Below are 15,142 nucleotides of genomic sequence, written 5' to 3' on the forward strand. Positions count from 1 at the left end.
CTCAGGAGAATGATAGATGTCGGCGCTCATTCTGAGAAACAAAACAGCGATCGTGTGGAAAACTGCGTTGGGGGTTTGGCTCGGAAAAGCGAATGGACGGAAACATTTATCGTCGGGGAAGGAACCAACATGGTAGACCCGTGACCCATGGAGCTCCTGTCGCTGCTAGTGGAAATCCTTCTCCTTGCCATTAAGAATATAGTGTGCCATCCGACCTGTAGTAACTAATAAGACAGCTGCTGATAGTGGATTTATGGAGCCTCTGCGACACATAACATGTGCTGCGAAGCTATTCCGCCCTCCATCTCCATTTTACTGTACAAATCCGATTCAGCGGTACTATTCCTGTGCTACTAAATTCCCGACTATTTCCTCTCCCTCAGAATTGCCTACTTCAAATACCTGCGGAATAGAGTTTCCATGTTCAAGAGATGGATATTGAGAGTAATAAAAAGTTACCCTTCTAGAAACTTCGTATTCTACTGCCTTATCTTAAGAACTAGATTATATTTAGGTCTGTTAGAAACGGCTGCGGACAGCCACAGTATAAGCTATTATACCATTCTTGCACCCGCTAAATATGGACTTTATATGACTAAGAACATGAATAATTCCAACATTTTCTGCTATCTTTGCAGTCTATCGCTCTTGTATATTCAGTAAAAGCCTGGTATCTCGGTACTGCCTACGATGCCTGCATTAGAGACTCTAGCCTGAACTTCTGCTGTTATGACCTTTTCCGCACCGTTCATGACCTATCTTATGGCTTGAGCAGAACCGTCATCACCGGTGCAGTCCGAGAGTGGCTCACGATACCCAGGTTGGGTACAATTGACCTCACTTATGCGATCGCACCAATTGCTCCGCTTGTGTATGCGCAGCTGATTAAGTCAGTTATTCCCATTGGACAAAAAACTTTCTTAACAGGACTAGGTATAGAGTTGCGGAACTCAGTATAGCTATCAAAGCTGCTTGGATTCCAGCGACGTTGCAGCTCATACGGCTCATTATCGCCCGCGTCAAGCCTTGGGTGCAAGCGACACAACGGCATTAGCTAGCACTTACATAACAACACATATAATTCTCCTGTGTCCCATGTTTTGAGAGTTCTTTTTTTTGCCTACTCCGCTTACTCTTTTGCTCGAAGTATACCCCTAAGTTACCAGATTAGACAGCCCTAATACTGACTACATCGAGAGAGCGAGGTTCCATGAAACGCTACTCAAGTATGGCCTCTGGAGCACTGCTCTGAAGCACTGGCAGGTGTTTAAACTAGGTAACTCTATGGCGATAACATTCGGACCATCTACGCTGATGAAAATCGAACTCCGACGCTACTGGCGTAAAACGCGACAGATAAAGTCAACCACTGCCTGCATGCAACCTAACAGGGTAGCGAGCCTCATGGCCATTGATGACGTGAAATGCAATCCTCTTTTCAGGTATTTGCAGATAGCAGGAGCTACTTCATGTAGAATGATCTCATTAATCGTAACATCGACTCCATTCCATTCAGCAGGAAGTAACCCTACAGATTTGCCACTTGTTCGCGGTCCGTATTAACCTTCTCATGCTCCCCATTCGCACACAGCCTCTCCGTGCCGATGTCATAGAACCCAACCCTTGTCAGCACCAGACGCTGCCCCAGATTAACCACACGGCAGACCGCTCGCACTTCCGCGTCTACTGGGAGATGTGCAAGAAGGTCACACGCATCTTGCGACTGACGCCCGTGTCCGAGAATCGACCCGGTGCGGCGGCTGCGGCTGCGATAAGTACGTTTGTGAAGTTATCGACCAATGTGGCAGTGCACCCTCCATGAAGAAACCCCTGAGGGCCGCACATTTCCTTTCGTACCACGAATCGATAGGTCACGGATTGGTGGGGATGCTCGGCAATGGACTCGAGTCGGAGATCGCAATGGTCGGCGGTGATATCCCACAGCTCAAGATGGGGACTACTATTTAGAAAGGCATTTTCCGGGCGTCAGACGAGTCTCAGATCTTACCTCCGTGAGCCTCTGGTGGCCTATGAAATGAAAAAACCCAATAGACATTCTTTTCGAAATCCTGAGCGATGTTCTCGGGTGCTGACATCGAAGCTATGTTCAGGACCATGTTGAATTAATACTGGGCAGTCGGGAAATGACGTTGAGTGTGGTAAGATTGATGCCCATCCAGAAGTCGCGATGTGCCTCTCAATATATAGTTTCCATGATTACGCAGCAGCACTGACATGCAGTCATATGATGCTTATAAGCATCCCGTAATTCTATGATACAATGATCGCTGATCTGAATCATGTCAGTCACTCTACCCTTTCGGTACTCCTATCCCCACTTGGCTTGGCTGCATATAGCCTCGATTGGAAATTCGTCACGATGCAGCAAGCTCTGTAGAGTTCCTTTTTCATTTGTTACATAGGCGTATGCGCATCATGTGGCACTTAGAATCTCTGACAGAAAGCATGCTACTATTATGTATGTAACCTGGTTCGGAATATTCTTGGTGGTCTCACAGACTAAACTCTAGTGCGCATGTCGTCAATCGAACTAGCTACGTACATGTAAATAGATATCTTAGGCTACACAACCATCACTTTTGCTTCATTTCCCGGCGTGGCAGGCGCTTCCAGGTCAACTCAGGAATGACTTCCTCCCCCTTGGGACTGACCACGGATCTATCCGGATGAGTTTCACTAAGTCACAATCATCAACCGTCTCGAAGTGCACGAAGCGTCTCCCAAGTTGCCCGACCGCATTGGAGAAAGTACAGTTTGTGAACTTATGGTGAACCACTGGCTCTTCACTATCCTCGTCAATATAGAATGGACCGAAGTACGCAAGATAGCGCTTTGCCGCCTGGGTATGCTCCTCCGCGGCAGGACTCGACTCGTCTCTTGCTTCCAAGTTGAGCCCGTCGGGTAACGGGAACTGGACGGATACATAGCCCGCTTCGCTGTAGATCAAGAGGCCCGAGACCTCTTGACCGAAAGGATGATGTTCTTGCTGGAGGCTATGTGTTGACCCGGGACGCGAAGTGCACTCCTGGAGTGCCCAGGTGCCCAACAACCGATTGCGAAGTCGACCCCGGTCGGCCTTCCTGTTGCCTTCGCGCGGGGCTACCAGTCTGGCGTGGGCTGACTCGACGTAGTTCCGCCGGGAAAAATCTAGTGCGTACGTAGGAAGGTATGTTCTCTCCTTGAGATAGATCTCTTCGATCTCGGACACGGTCCGCTGACCGACGCGATCCATGAGCTCGCAGGGACCCCACTTCGCCTGCGTTGCAGACTTGAACATAGTATCAATCTCCTCGGATCTTCCGCGCAGCCTTCAGCGAGGACCATCATGACCTCGCGTTTGATCGCTGCCCAGATTCGGTTGAGAATAAACCCGATGGAGTCCGCCCGGCATAAGAGCGGCTGTCGTCCCATCTGGCGCAGTTCCCGAGTCAACATCTCCATAACATCGAGCTCGTGTTGCCACACGACATGAGTTCAACGAAAGGTCCCTGAGCGGGGGGGAAGTAGTGTGCATTCAGGATGCGACGTTGGTGCGCGGTGGCAATATCCTTGACAAGCACACTGCTTCGGATTGAGGATGAGTTTGTCGTGATGAACGTGCTCGGTACGCAGAGGTAATTCAATCTTTGCAGTAGCCGAGTCTTCGCTTCGATGTTCTCGGCGATACACTCGATCACCATCCACGCATTCTCCACTGCGTCTGACAGGTCAGTGGCAATGCTCAGTTGCTCGGACTGGCCGGGGTGTCGATTGAGCTTTGTGTAATATCCAGTGCATAGTATCATGAGCAGCATCCTCGTTGGTGTCATACAAAATCACTCGGTGGTCATGCTGAGCGTAGAGAAGAGCAACCTGGCGCCCGACAGTACCACATCCAACGAGGGCAATATGGGTGCTAGCGCTGCAAATGCCGGACATGTGGGCTCTAGAAAACAGTATGTGGTGGGATTTTCTTCTGTCTATCGGAAGTTAGAACTGACAATGCCTCTTTCTCTCTTTTGCGGGGTGTAGGGACAATCGGTGCTTAAACCATCGGATTTCAGGGGACAAAGTTTGACATCCTCTTAGCTGTAGTCTCGCTTAGATTGGGTTTGGTTTCCACTACCCTCTTCTTCCCAACTTTCTCTTTGGATGAGTTGCACAGCCAGATTGGGTTGCCCATTTTGTGCTAAGATGCATGGATGTGGCAGACAGTCTGTCCTTGATGGGGGTTCCCTTCCCCAAAAGGGAATCAGACTTCTACTACCTTGCAGAGGACTTCGTCATCCTTGGCACAACCCCATCAATCAAGCACATTCATTCCCTCTGAGAATGCGGAGTAGTCCCCGCAAATACTCCGATGTCAAGTCAGTCGTCGTGTCGAGGCGGAAAAGGCATTCTTGGTTCCAGGAGGAGGGGAGGGGGAGGGCTTCATTGTTGAGAGGAAGGGAGTGGGAGGGGGTGACGTGAACGCTAGTGATGGTGGGTGGTGTTAGTGTAGTAGGGGGGTGGTGTGGTTTGATCATGAAGTGATACCTAGGGAGAAGAGCATGAGAATTGACCTGCCCAGGTGTAGAGGCCAGGATCCCGCCGTGATGGCGCATGCGGTCTCGTTTACGCGTTTGTCGCTGCAGCCCGGTGCCGCCGCCGCTTTCGTTCCAGCCGATGTGGCCGAGGTCGAGATCAGGGTCCTTCGCGGGATCATACGGGGGGTCCCAAGGTGTGACGATGCCTTGGGGTCCCGCTTTCCACGTTGGTGTCTTCGTCGATGGGAGGCCGGGACGGGGGAGGAGGAGGAGGGGGAGGGGGAGGGTCGTTCAACGGGTCTACGCCATCATTATCAAAGTCGCCGAACATATGCTTACATGACAGCGAGAGATTAAGCAATCATCGAGATAGGAGAGAAGGCTTAGGATCGCTTCCGAGGACTTTGCGATACATAACTGAGGATCGCTCTCGGCTGCCTCAGGCACGAGCTTCGGGTATTACCGACACGATGAGTCCCCACTGGGAATAGCGCCCTCCACAATTCTTATTCTGGACAGTCGTCCTAACCTGATTTCGAGCTGCGGAGACAATCTCCTTCCATACTCAAACAATGGTACCTATCAGTCTCAAAAAAGGGGCACACTTTATCTGGGGCAGGGTTCAGGTGTTCGTTCAATTGGCTCGTCGAAATTGCGGCCCCCATAGTCCCCACTAAGATGAATCACACTCAAGACTCACAGGGTCTTCTGATGTTTGTCTGTTCTTGGGGGACTTGCCCCTAAATTCTTCTCATCTTTCCTGGTTTACCATCCTTTACATTGTCCTCAATACCCTGGGAATACCAAACGTCAACCGATCTTCATCATGATTGCTGTATCCTCGAAATCGCTGTGCGCTTTAGCACTCTTGCTTGTCTCGGGTCAAGCTCTGCAATGGGGCTCGTATGCCTGCATGAAAAGCTCAGGTGACATGACGAAACTAGGCTCATCCCCATATCAAACCCGGGGCATGTGTCAGAGCCTGTGTGAGAAGGAAAACGGTTACTTCATGGCTTTACAAGACGAAAGTTGTTGGTGTGGCAGCCAGCCCCCCAGCTTTGGCAGTATGGGCGGCACGTGCAATACACCATGTCCGGGCTATCCCACTGACACTTGTACGTTTACCTGCGCGACTGACTTGATTTATGTCACGGATGGCTGACACGATACTTTGTTGTTTCTAGGTGGAGGCGACGGAACTTACTCGGTCTGGGAGTTGGAGGAGGATTACTCGAATCCCAGTTTAGAGTCGAGCGCCACTACAGCGGTCACAGCCTCGACGGGAATGACTTCGATTTCTGCCTCTACCACTGGCTCTCCGGTGGCAGTCTCGACGTCAGCAGGGATAGTCTCTTCCTCGGTTGCCTCTTCCTCTGCTGCCACTCCGTCGGCTACCGGCACCACGCCTGTGGCTCAGGCCGTTCATACCAATGCAGCTAGCCGCCGGCCTCGAATTTTGTTCTTTTAGTTTGACCTACGTGGGTGAAACTGAACTTGTGGAGATCTTCTTGTCATAGTCCAGTATGGAAACCCACCCACAGCCTCCTGCGAGCCCTGGCCATGCATATGTACACATGCACGGAGGCCACCGTACTGGCCTATTCTTCCAATCGATAGCATGGTCGCACTCGGTACGCATGCGAGTCTGTTCTGATGGAACATTTCTAGGACGATTCCTGTAAAACTGGGCTACCATATGTACTTCAAGTCTAGGAAATGAAGGGAATTGAGAAAGACGCATGGCAGATGGGAACATATTTCGAACATGCTTCGCTCCCGACCAAAGGTCCGGAATTTTCATAGATGATGCGAAGACGCGACTTGTATTTAATCTTATAGCTCTGGACTCAAGTGAATGATTGAAATCATGCCCAACCTATTACAGACAGGTACGCGGAAGAACGGACTCAATGTCATTCCGTACAGGATTGCTCGAAAGTATATAAGCCGGGTGCTCTATTATGTATGGCCGGGACTAACCGGCTTTCCCGTTACCTAAGCTACCAATGCTTGAGGAGAGCATGATTCCATAAAATCATATTCACATTGAGAGAAAGGTATTCTTCCTGACAAGTGTATATAAATGTTACGGAGACAGCAAAAAATAAACAGTATTGCTTACTGGAACCACATACTGACGTTGGATATATGTCAAAGCTAACAGCTGTTGAGCACATACGACCACAGGGTGTGGAAAATAGGGCTTCCCGTCCGCTCAGCCGTACTCAAGCCACACGCCGGGAGGTTAGTAGTTGGGTGGGTGACCACCAGCGAATCCCTTCTGTTGTATGTCTTTTTGTTCTTTTTTTCAAACCCTCTGCAAATTCAGCTTGCTGTTGGCTACACTTGGTCCGACTGCTATCTCATACAGCAAAGACATCTCGCCGAAGAAGTGGTCCTTGTTATGCGTCGACAATGTTCACACTCTCTCCTATGTGTTTGCAAGCGCATCCTCTTTCCGCTGGATCGTGTAGTCTCGTCAGCCTCCTCTCACTAGTTTTTCTGATTCACAATTTTCATGACTCTTTGCATACGGGGCGATTGGGCGGACGAGTTTGAAAGCCGCCGCGCCACAGTGGACCCAAAGTCCCTGACCGAAGCTAAGAGTTGGAATAAGAGTCACTTGGCACTACCAAAAGGTACCATCGGCCCGGTAAGGTACGGTACTTGGCTCTCGAACACCGGCACGGCAACCCGATATACCTCCCACTCGTCATCTTGCAGAGCCATTTAGATTTTGACTATCGTCGGCTCTAATTTAGGGAAATGTAGGTTGATACAAGCTTTCGGAGCCGACAAGATCAGGTAGAGCTATTCTGTATCTCATTCCTATCCAGGCCTGTATATGCCGGTAGCTCGGCTGATCCTCGGTTGACATCAAGCTTGCGCAGGGCCAACACAATCGTAACTTGTACACCTTGTTGACTACTAGACGCGCTTAGTAATGCTCTGATACATTAGGGCAGAGACGTAATTTCCTTGTCTCCTTTTTCTTCGATGCGTGAGATCGAGGGTAAGTCTAGCGCACCCCGCGATGCCGAATGAGTCTCCAGGAATTGATCATTCCTATCACCCACCAGGTACAAAGATCGTAATGGTTCTAGCCCACAGAGGGTAGATGACCATGTAGCTGCCCATGGGGATGTGCTTTGGGATATCCATTTCAGGGGTCGACACAAATGCAACGAATGCAGACTTGTACATAAGATGTCTTGTGATTGATACGTGCTCTTTGTCGAATGTTATCCCAGATGTAAGTCCAATTTGTCATCTAGACCATGTTATCTTGCCAATGAACACCACATCTGCCACAAGACTTATGTTCATACCAAGGTAGTTTACGCACCGGCAGTCCTTCTCCGCGGCGGCGTTGTTGTTGTGCTGTGGGCCCCTCCCCCCGTTGGGGCTCACTTACATAATTTCTACGATACGTTTGTGGCCCCATTACTCGCGCTGAATAAAAGGACGTGTCACTCCCCTCGATACCACGATACCTACTTTGCCTTCCAAAAGCTTGTTCCAGATTCCTCTTTCCATCCCAGCATCTATTGTCGGTGTCCCTCAACCATTACCAGTGGTAGTCATCATTCGCTGCCTAGACTTTCTTTCACTTTTCAAAGCCTTTCGGCGGTTCTTCCATATTCACAAAAATGCCTGACCACAGCACTGGATCAAGCCCATACATCTCAGACGTGGAGACCTTGAACCACACGAGCGAGAAGACTGTCAACCCTGAGACCAAAGTCTCTCAGCCTCATGGATCTCCTATCATCAGCAACAATGAACATCAGGAATTTGCTAAACTGGGCATCCGCCAGCGGCTTAAGCATTTCACCTGGGCCTGGTATACTTTGACCATGAGCGCAGGTGGAATAGCACTTCTTCTTCACAACCAGCCGTATCAGTTCAAGGGGCTGAGGGCGATCGGCCTCGTGGTCTATATAGCCAATCTCGTCTTCTTCACTATTCTCGGCTCTCTCATGGCTACCAGGTTCATTCTATACAACAACCTGATGGACTCTCTACGTCATGACCGGGAGGGTTTCTTCTTTCCGACCTTCTGGCTCTCCATCGCCACTATGATCAGTGGCCTAGCCGCGTATTTCTCTAACGAAACCACGCACCGGCTCAATCACGCCCTTGAAGGCCTCTTCTGGGCGTATTGCATCTTCACCTTTGCCTCTGCAGTGATTCAGTATTCTTTTGTGTTCTCTTACCACACGTTTCCCTTGCCCACCATGATGCCATCATGGATCTTGCCAGCATTCCCTATCATGCTCAGTGGGACTATTGCCTCTGCCGCCTCAAGCTATCAACCTGCCGTGTCCGCTACGCCTATGATTACTGCCGGTGTCACATTCCAGGGACTCGGATTCTGCATTAGTTTCATGATGTACGCCCACTACATTGGACGTCTGATGGAGGCGGGCGTTCCTTCAAGCGAACACCGACCGGGTATGTTCATCTGCGTTGGTCCGCCTGCTTTTACTCTTCTGGCTCTTGTTGGCATGGCCAACGGGCTACCGGAGGGCTTCAGTATTTTGGGCGACAGTGGCATGGATGATCGTCATACCATGCGGGTGCTTGCCGTCTGCGTAGGAATGTTTCTCTGGGCCCTCAGTGTTTGGTTCTTCTGCGTTGCTTTGGGTGCTGTCATCCGCGCACCTCCCCACGATTTCCACCTGAATTGGTACGCTATGGTCTTCCCTAACACCGGACTCACGCTTGCCACTATCACCCTGGCAAAATCTCTCGATAGCACCGTGCTGAAATGGGTGGGCGTGGGTATGTCTCTCTGCGTTATTTGCATGTTCATCTTCGTCTTCTTGAGTACGATTCGGGCTGTCCTGAAGAAGAGCATCATGTGGCCCGGTCGGGACGAGGATGTGTCCGAGCTGTTCGAATGAAAACCTCTCTCCTCACCGATGATGTTTCGGCCTCTTTATTGTCGGTTGTGTCCTTTGAAGCGAGTATATGCATATGCATTGTTGAGCGCCTGTGATTTATGCTGTTTTTTCATGCTTTCGACGTTCATTTCTTTCTCCAAATCTAGCATCCTGTCTATAGTCACGATTATCCAATCAGTATATAGCAATATTGCAATCTTCATGCATCTTCTACCAAGACTTGGCAGCTGGGAATACTCGACCCCTATCTTGATATTTTTGAACCGAGTTTGGACAGAGACATTCAGCCTTAGGCAGTTTCTACTCACCGGCTGTAACCCATCAATGGTTGCCACTCCCAGGAGTCAGCAAACTCTGCCCTGACCCCCCTCCCCCTTGCCAACCACCAAACCAAGCCTCACGCCTCACGGGTGGGCCCCTATATTCGCCTCAGCATCGTCGTCATCAACACCATGAACAACGTTCAGTCGAACAAACGTTTATCATTTTTCAGACAGACAGTTTGTGTCACTAGTGATACAGTCGAAGATGTAAAACTCTGTCCCACCCCCTACACATCCCTAGGAAATCCTAGTCATTATTAACAAGTTCCCCCTTACCAGCCCAACAGCACACAGGGCAAGTAAATTCTCGTCAGATCGGGCAAAACCGTAGCCTCTTTCCGAAAAGACGAACACGGCATGCCGTGATCACCCGATATCAAAAACGAAGAGGGGCCCTCGCCCTTTCCCGGCATGCAAAAGCCTGGTTCTCAATCAGGATCGTCGCGGTTAGCCGCAGTCGGACAGTGACCGAGAACCAGGACCCACATACCGGGTCTGGCGGGGCACTTTTGCTTGCTCACTTGTGTAAGCCTCACCCGTCTCGTTTGCCAGTGACCCGGCGAAAACGAAAATTCTTTAGCCTTGTAGGTTGGTTAGGGCAAAAGGAGGTGAGTTGGCTCCGGTGGCACTTCGGACTTGGTTGCATAACTCGGCTGTTTCCGCCGAGGGATTTGACTGCGTATTATTACAGGTCAAAACACCGATGGTGTACTCACCATGCGAGGCAGTGTTGGATGACGTAATGGTGTATGGTAAGTGTATGGCTGTTAAATACGAGCCCTAATTTGCAACGTGCGACAGATCAGGTCGTTGTAGACACAACAAAACAGAAGCTTTTTTTTATGCAAATCACGAGATTTGTCTGACTATTCCGGAAAGTGACCTCGAAAGGTCTCTCATTGAGATTCCTTTGAGTTTGGATTTTCAAACCAGAGCCGGTCATGTTGAGGGAGGGCTTACACCGCATGTATCGACCGAAGCTGGAGACTTCTCACGTGACACATGTGTTGCAACTTGCTAACTAGTAGAGAGAACTATCGCTAATGTCAAAAGTTACAGAATGGGTTGTGCCACTAAGTATGTTCCATATCGATTTCAGCGCGATATCTGGCTTCCCAAACAAAGGCAGGTGTGTCAAGTAGTGAACCTAGTGATCGGGAAAGCAATAAGAAGTAGACTCCTGCGCGCCTAATATCGGATCTTTTTTGTTTCATCCTCGAGTTCTGTTTTTCTGTCCGCAAGTTCGAGAAGGTGATGATTATGTCAGAAGTATAGGTCAACCATGGAAAGAGGTAACTAGTGAGTTAATGCACCCGTCCCAGCGGAATCCCCACTTGAGTAAAAGCTATCAAAGATTTTCGATGTTCCATGAATCCATAGAACCATGCGATTAGGGTTTCGTTTACAAAGTCTCCGAGCTAAGCTAGCTCGTAAGGAGAGGAGAAATCTTATGCACTTCAAGTCAAGTTTCGAAGGTTCTGAATGCACTGGTATTGCAATGCAACGCGGATAGGGCACGTGCGCAAATACTCTGCGTTGCAGACGCTGTCTGCGTGACGTGATGCAAGGCATGGGTGCATATCGAGTCTGGGGCATGCGCTTAGGAACCAGCAAACCAGGTCTGGACTTTGTATCGATAACCTTACTACCTTACTCATCGAATCCCAACCCTACTTCACTTCACCTGATGACATCCTTTCTTGAGACCAAAACATCATGCAGTTTGCACTCATATGGAGTACTTGAACGCAGACAAGAATAAGATTCAACGCCACCTGCAGCATGCCACCCGGGTGATGTTCATACGTTGACCACCGACTGCCTACCGCTAACTGACTTCTGTATGCTGCAATCATAGCCATGACTGCTAACACTATTTCTTTGAAATTGTCACCTCAAATGTCTGCGAAGTAGCCACGCCAGACTAGACAGTCTTCCCACGGACAGCCAACCGTGACTGCGAGAGCTATGTCAGTGAGGATATCAAGTCGGATCATTGAGTTTTTCTTTCTCTCAACAAAGCATTTACACAAGCTCGTCTTCAACGTAGCCCTCCATGAGGCAATCTTCTCCACAGGATTCATGTCTGCTTGATGGAGATCAAGGGCGGGAGGGCCGTGAAGAGCAGATATCTCGCTTGTGGACGCACGACTCCGACCACAAAATTGAACTCGAGTGTCCGCAACTACTCATAGCAAGAACAAACACCGGTTTCATGATGAGGCATGATTGCAGGTGGCGAGGAAAGAAGCGAACAGCAAGCTGACGGTGAAGGCAATGATAAGGGTCACGTGACATACGCTTCGGGGCCTGTTGCGAGACGCTTCTATCCTCTTTTACATAATGGATCATCTCTGCAGAGATGAGTTCAATCTGGATCCCTGTCTTGCTAGGTAAGTTATGCATTGTATATTGACTCACACTTTGAGATCCATCTTATTCTTCACTATTATCAAGCATTGAGTTTGGGCTGACTGGGATGCATACTAGTTTGAATGACATGTAAGCCTCCCGCGCCCTTGGGATGATCCAAAGCGGGTCTTGGCAACGGGAATCTTCCCGATCCCCGGGGTATTCCCGACCTCCGCAAAAGATAAGAACAGCAACAACTGCACCTGCAACAAACAATCCAATGTTTCGAGCAGCCATCACTCCATTACGAATTTCCCCTTCATACCCCCTTCTTCGACGCACATTCAAAATGAGTACGAACGGTGCCTCGTCCCAGCGCACATTCCTCGCCTACCAACATGACGCAAAGCTGCACACGTACGACACCACCGTAACCGCTGTGCTGCCATTCTCGGCTCTTGAGGAATCCAACCGCCTCCTCTTCAAGCAAGGCGGCGAAGAAGATCACGTGGTGATTACGGAGCAAACCATTTTTCACCCTCAAGGTGGCGGTCAGCCCTCCGACGTGGGGAGCATGACCCGCGCCGCCACCAAATTCGCCGTGACAGCCGTGCGGATGGGCCTTGCCCAGCGCGACGGCCAGGTCCTCCATCTCGGCCGCTTCGAGGCGGCAGCAGCAGCAGCAGCAGCAGACGATGCGATCTTCCAGCCTGGCGACACAGTGCAACAGGCGATTGATGTGGAGAAGCGGTTGCTGTACTCGCGCCTGCACACCGCCGGCCACGTCGTCGGCTCCGCGGTGCGTTATCTGGTCGAGAACGAGATCGAGAACTTCGATGAGTTGAAGGCTTCGCATTTTCCCGACCTGGCGCAGTGCGAATTCCGGGGGCTGATTGACGGGAAGTGGAAGGAGCCGATCCAGGGCAAGGTGGATGAGTTTCTGGCGGCCAAGATGCCGGTGCAGGTGGAGTGGTGGGACGAGGAGGACTTTCGCGCAAGGGGTCTGGAGCGGTTGATCCCCGATCGGGCGGCACTGGGGGTCCCTGCTGGGGAGAAATTTCGTGTGGTCAATATCGTGGGCGCGGAGGTGTATCCGTGTGGTGGCACGCATGTCGAGACGACGGATTTGTGTGGGCCGACGAAGGTGAGGAAGATCTCGAGGAGCAAGGGTATGTCCAAGGTTAGCTATGCGGTGGAGTGATAGAGTTCCGACTTTTGAAATCTCGCTACGCGTCATAGACAATCAACTTGTATATATAGATGGAATAATGCGCTCTCCGAACAGTCATGATCGTGGATTAATAATTTCATACACGAACATCGTCTTATTGACTGGTAGCCTGCATCCAGCCCTTGCGTTCAACTCAAGCCTTAGGACCCGCAACTAGCTGATCCCCCATAAGCTTGATACTACGCGCGAAGTCTTCCGTGCTGGTAGCCGCCCAAGCCGCACTATTCCCCGGCACAGCATTACTCCCCGTGAACCCTAAGTATAGAACATCATCCTGGCTATGCCCACTATTTCCCATGACTCCAGATCCAAAACACAACTTCGCCAACGAGATTGACGCTTCGCCCGTCTTGTCGTCCGCATTTGTATCGCCCCAGACCCCGTAGAACTAAGTATCCCAGTTAGTCCATCCATCACCGCGCCAAAAAGCAATCTCTCTCCTAGTTCGGACTATCTTACCAACTGGTCACGACAGACAACAGCCATCACACCCAGCGGGTGCATACAATATCGCTGCGGGTTGAAGTTCATGTTGCCAAAGACAACGTACGGGTGGATATTGGCGTTGAGGTCGTTGATGTCGTACTTCTTGGCCACGGCTTGAAATGCAGTCTGGCCCTGTCTTGATGGGTCATTCGCACAGCCCCCAGCGCCGGATTCTGCTCCATCACAGTCGATGTCCATGTCTGCGTATCCGGTGGCAGAGCTGATGAATAGCGCCCCTGCGATGTCGCCGCAGTACTGCGTGGGCCGCGCGGCGCTGGTGCCGTCGTTGAAGCCCGAGGCAACGACCGCCTTACATCCTGATTTGTGGTTGCGGTAAATCTGGGCGAGGTTGTCGGGGACGCTATATGCGTAAATGCCAGTCGCAAAGAGAGTGTTCAGGACCAGGGAGGGGTACATTTTGAATGTAGAGCGGAGCTTGCAGCTTTTGACGATGGCAGGTCGGGTGGGACTTGGTGATCCTGCTCAGCACCAGGGGGTCTTAAGACGGTTTGATTGGCTTTTTGTCAAAACATGATGATTCATTTCTCGATTTCCTTATGGCTTGAGAGACTTGGACCGATATCAGGTTTGCAGAGCGGGCCGAATTCTGTATCGGTGGTATAGTAGCCGGGTCAGCCAGCCACCGATTGAAATGCTCGAGCAATTGAGTTTTGTGCCGTCGGAGTCGATGACACTTACAACAATACTTTTTCGCTTTGTTTACCCATCCCGCAAGGTCCATGATTCTCAGTTGGGGGATGAGGCTTTGGCTTGTGAACTTCCAGTCCAGAATGGACGCAATTAGAGTAAAGGGGGTGAAATAGACACAGTCATACAATTGCGGAATTCGGGAGACATAAGCCCAAAAAATGCATCACAGCTCTCCTCTGATCACAAGCATCTCAATACGGAGACCTACGTCAAAGAATAAGATCAATGGTTTTCGGTGGTCCATCTAACCGGGAGAAGAGGGACAGGCGGGTGGGCCTAAGCACGATTTAAGGTACCCTGAGATCGTGATTCTCTGCCGAGTGTCCCACCACTTGATGCAAATCGTACTTTGACGGCAGCTGCACTCAGAATATTTATTTGTGCAGCGGCCATTCTTTCCACTGCAGCCATTCTCGTTGCAGAGCCCCACGTCCTGATCACAGCCATGTCCGCACGCGCAGCCCAGATACGCCCCTATACGTAAGACAATATGATCCTCGATGCGCGTACACCACTTGGTCTGCCAGGTGGCTTCCCACGTTCTTACTGGCCGTAAAGGGATAATGGACTGAGTGGCTCGGTATACGCCTGCCATTAGAATGCGGG

The 15,142-nt window shown here is 50.5% G+C and overlaps 4 protein-coding genes and 1 pseudogene across 5 annotated transcripts; 3 read left to right on the forward strand and 2 right to left on the reverse strand.

Annotated features, from left to right (window-relative positions):
• Positions 1 to 1,683: 1,683 nt before the first annotated feature.
• On the reverse strand, positions 1,684 to 3,253 carry BP01DRAFT_389351 (uncharacterized protein; the record flags this gene model as incomplete). The annotated part of the gene is made up of 2 exons (XM_025577910.1): positions 1,684 to 1,957; positions 2,673 to 3,253. 2 exons carry the CDS (start codon positions 3,251 to 3,253, stop codon positions 1,684 to 1,686), a joined length of 855 nt encoding a protein of 284 aa, XP_025434026.1.
• A 1,878-nt stretch (positions 3,254 to 5,131) lies between these two features.
• On the forward strand, positions 5,132 to 6,318 carry BP01DRAFT_389353 (uncharacterized protein). The gene is made up of 2 exons (XM_025577911.1): positions 5,132 to 5,641; positions 5,711 to 6,318. Exons 1-2 carry the CDS (start codon positions 5,353 to 5,355, stop codon positions 5,992 to 5,994), a joined length of 573 nt encoding a protein of 190 aa, XP_025434027.1. The 5' UTR covers positions 5,132 to 5,352; the 3' UTR covers positions 5,995 to 6,318.
• Positions 6,319 to 8,039: 1,721 nt separating this feature from the next.
• BP01DRAFT_175391 (tellurite-resistance/dicarboxylate transporter family protein) lies at positions 8,040 to 9,717 on the forward strand. Its single transcript, XM_025570816.1, has one exon. The coding sequence runs from the start codon at positions 8,177 to 8,179 to the stop codon at positions 9,431 to 9,433; it is 1,257 nt and encodes a 418-aa protein (XP_025434028.1). The 5' UTR covers positions 8,040 to 8,176; the 3' UTR covers positions 9,434 to 9,717.
• A 2,517-nt stretch (positions 9,718 to 12,234) lies between these two features.
• On the forward strand, positions 12,235 to 13,340 carry BP01DRAFT_353927 (putative alanine--tRNA ligase). Its single transcript, XM_025574301.1, has one exon. It carries the CDS (start codon positions 12,458 to 12,460, stop codon positions 13,307 to 13,309), a length of 852 nt encoding a protein of 283 aa, XP_025434029.1. The 5' UTR covers positions 12,235 to 12,457; the 3' UTR covers positions 13,310 to 13,340.
• A 132-nt stretch (positions 13,341 to 13,472) lies between these two features.
• On the reverse strand, positions 13,473 to 14,242 carry BP01DRAFT_363229 (annotated as a pseudogene; the record flags this gene model as incomplete). Its single annotated transcript has 2 exons — positions 13,473 to 13,727; positions 13,799 to 14,242. Coding segments are annotated over 2 exons (699 nt in total).
• Between the last annotated feature and the right edge of the window lie 900 nt (positions 14,243 to 15,142).

This window comes from Aspergillus saccharolyticus (assembly GCF_003184585.1).
Source record: "Aspergillus saccharolyticus JOP 1030-1 unplaced genomic scaffold BP01scaffold_5, whole genome shotgun sequence".
NCBI classification, from domain to species: Eukaryota; Fungi; Ascomycota; class Eurotiomycetes; order Eurotiales; family Aspergillaceae; genus Aspergillus; species Aspergillus saccharolyticus.

Bases quoted from the DNA above. Each gene is read 5' to 3' on its own strand.
- BP01DRAFT_389353 (XM_025577911.1), top strand. From the start codon at position 5,353: ATGATTGCTGTATCCTCGAAATCGCTGTGCGCTTTAGCACTCTTGCTT. The intron at 5,642-5,710 runs GTACGTTTACCT...TGTTGTTTCTAG, and splicing joins GGGCTATCCCACTGACACTT to GTGGAGGCGACGGAACTTAC.
- BP01DRAFT_175391 (XM_025570816.1), top strand. From the start codon at position 8,177: ATGCCTGACCACAGCACTGGATCAAGCCCATACATCTCAGACGTGGAG.
- BP01DRAFT_353927 (XM_025574301.1), top strand. From the start codon at position 12,458: ATGAGTACGAACGGTGCCTCGTCCCAGCGCACATTCCTCGCCTACCAA.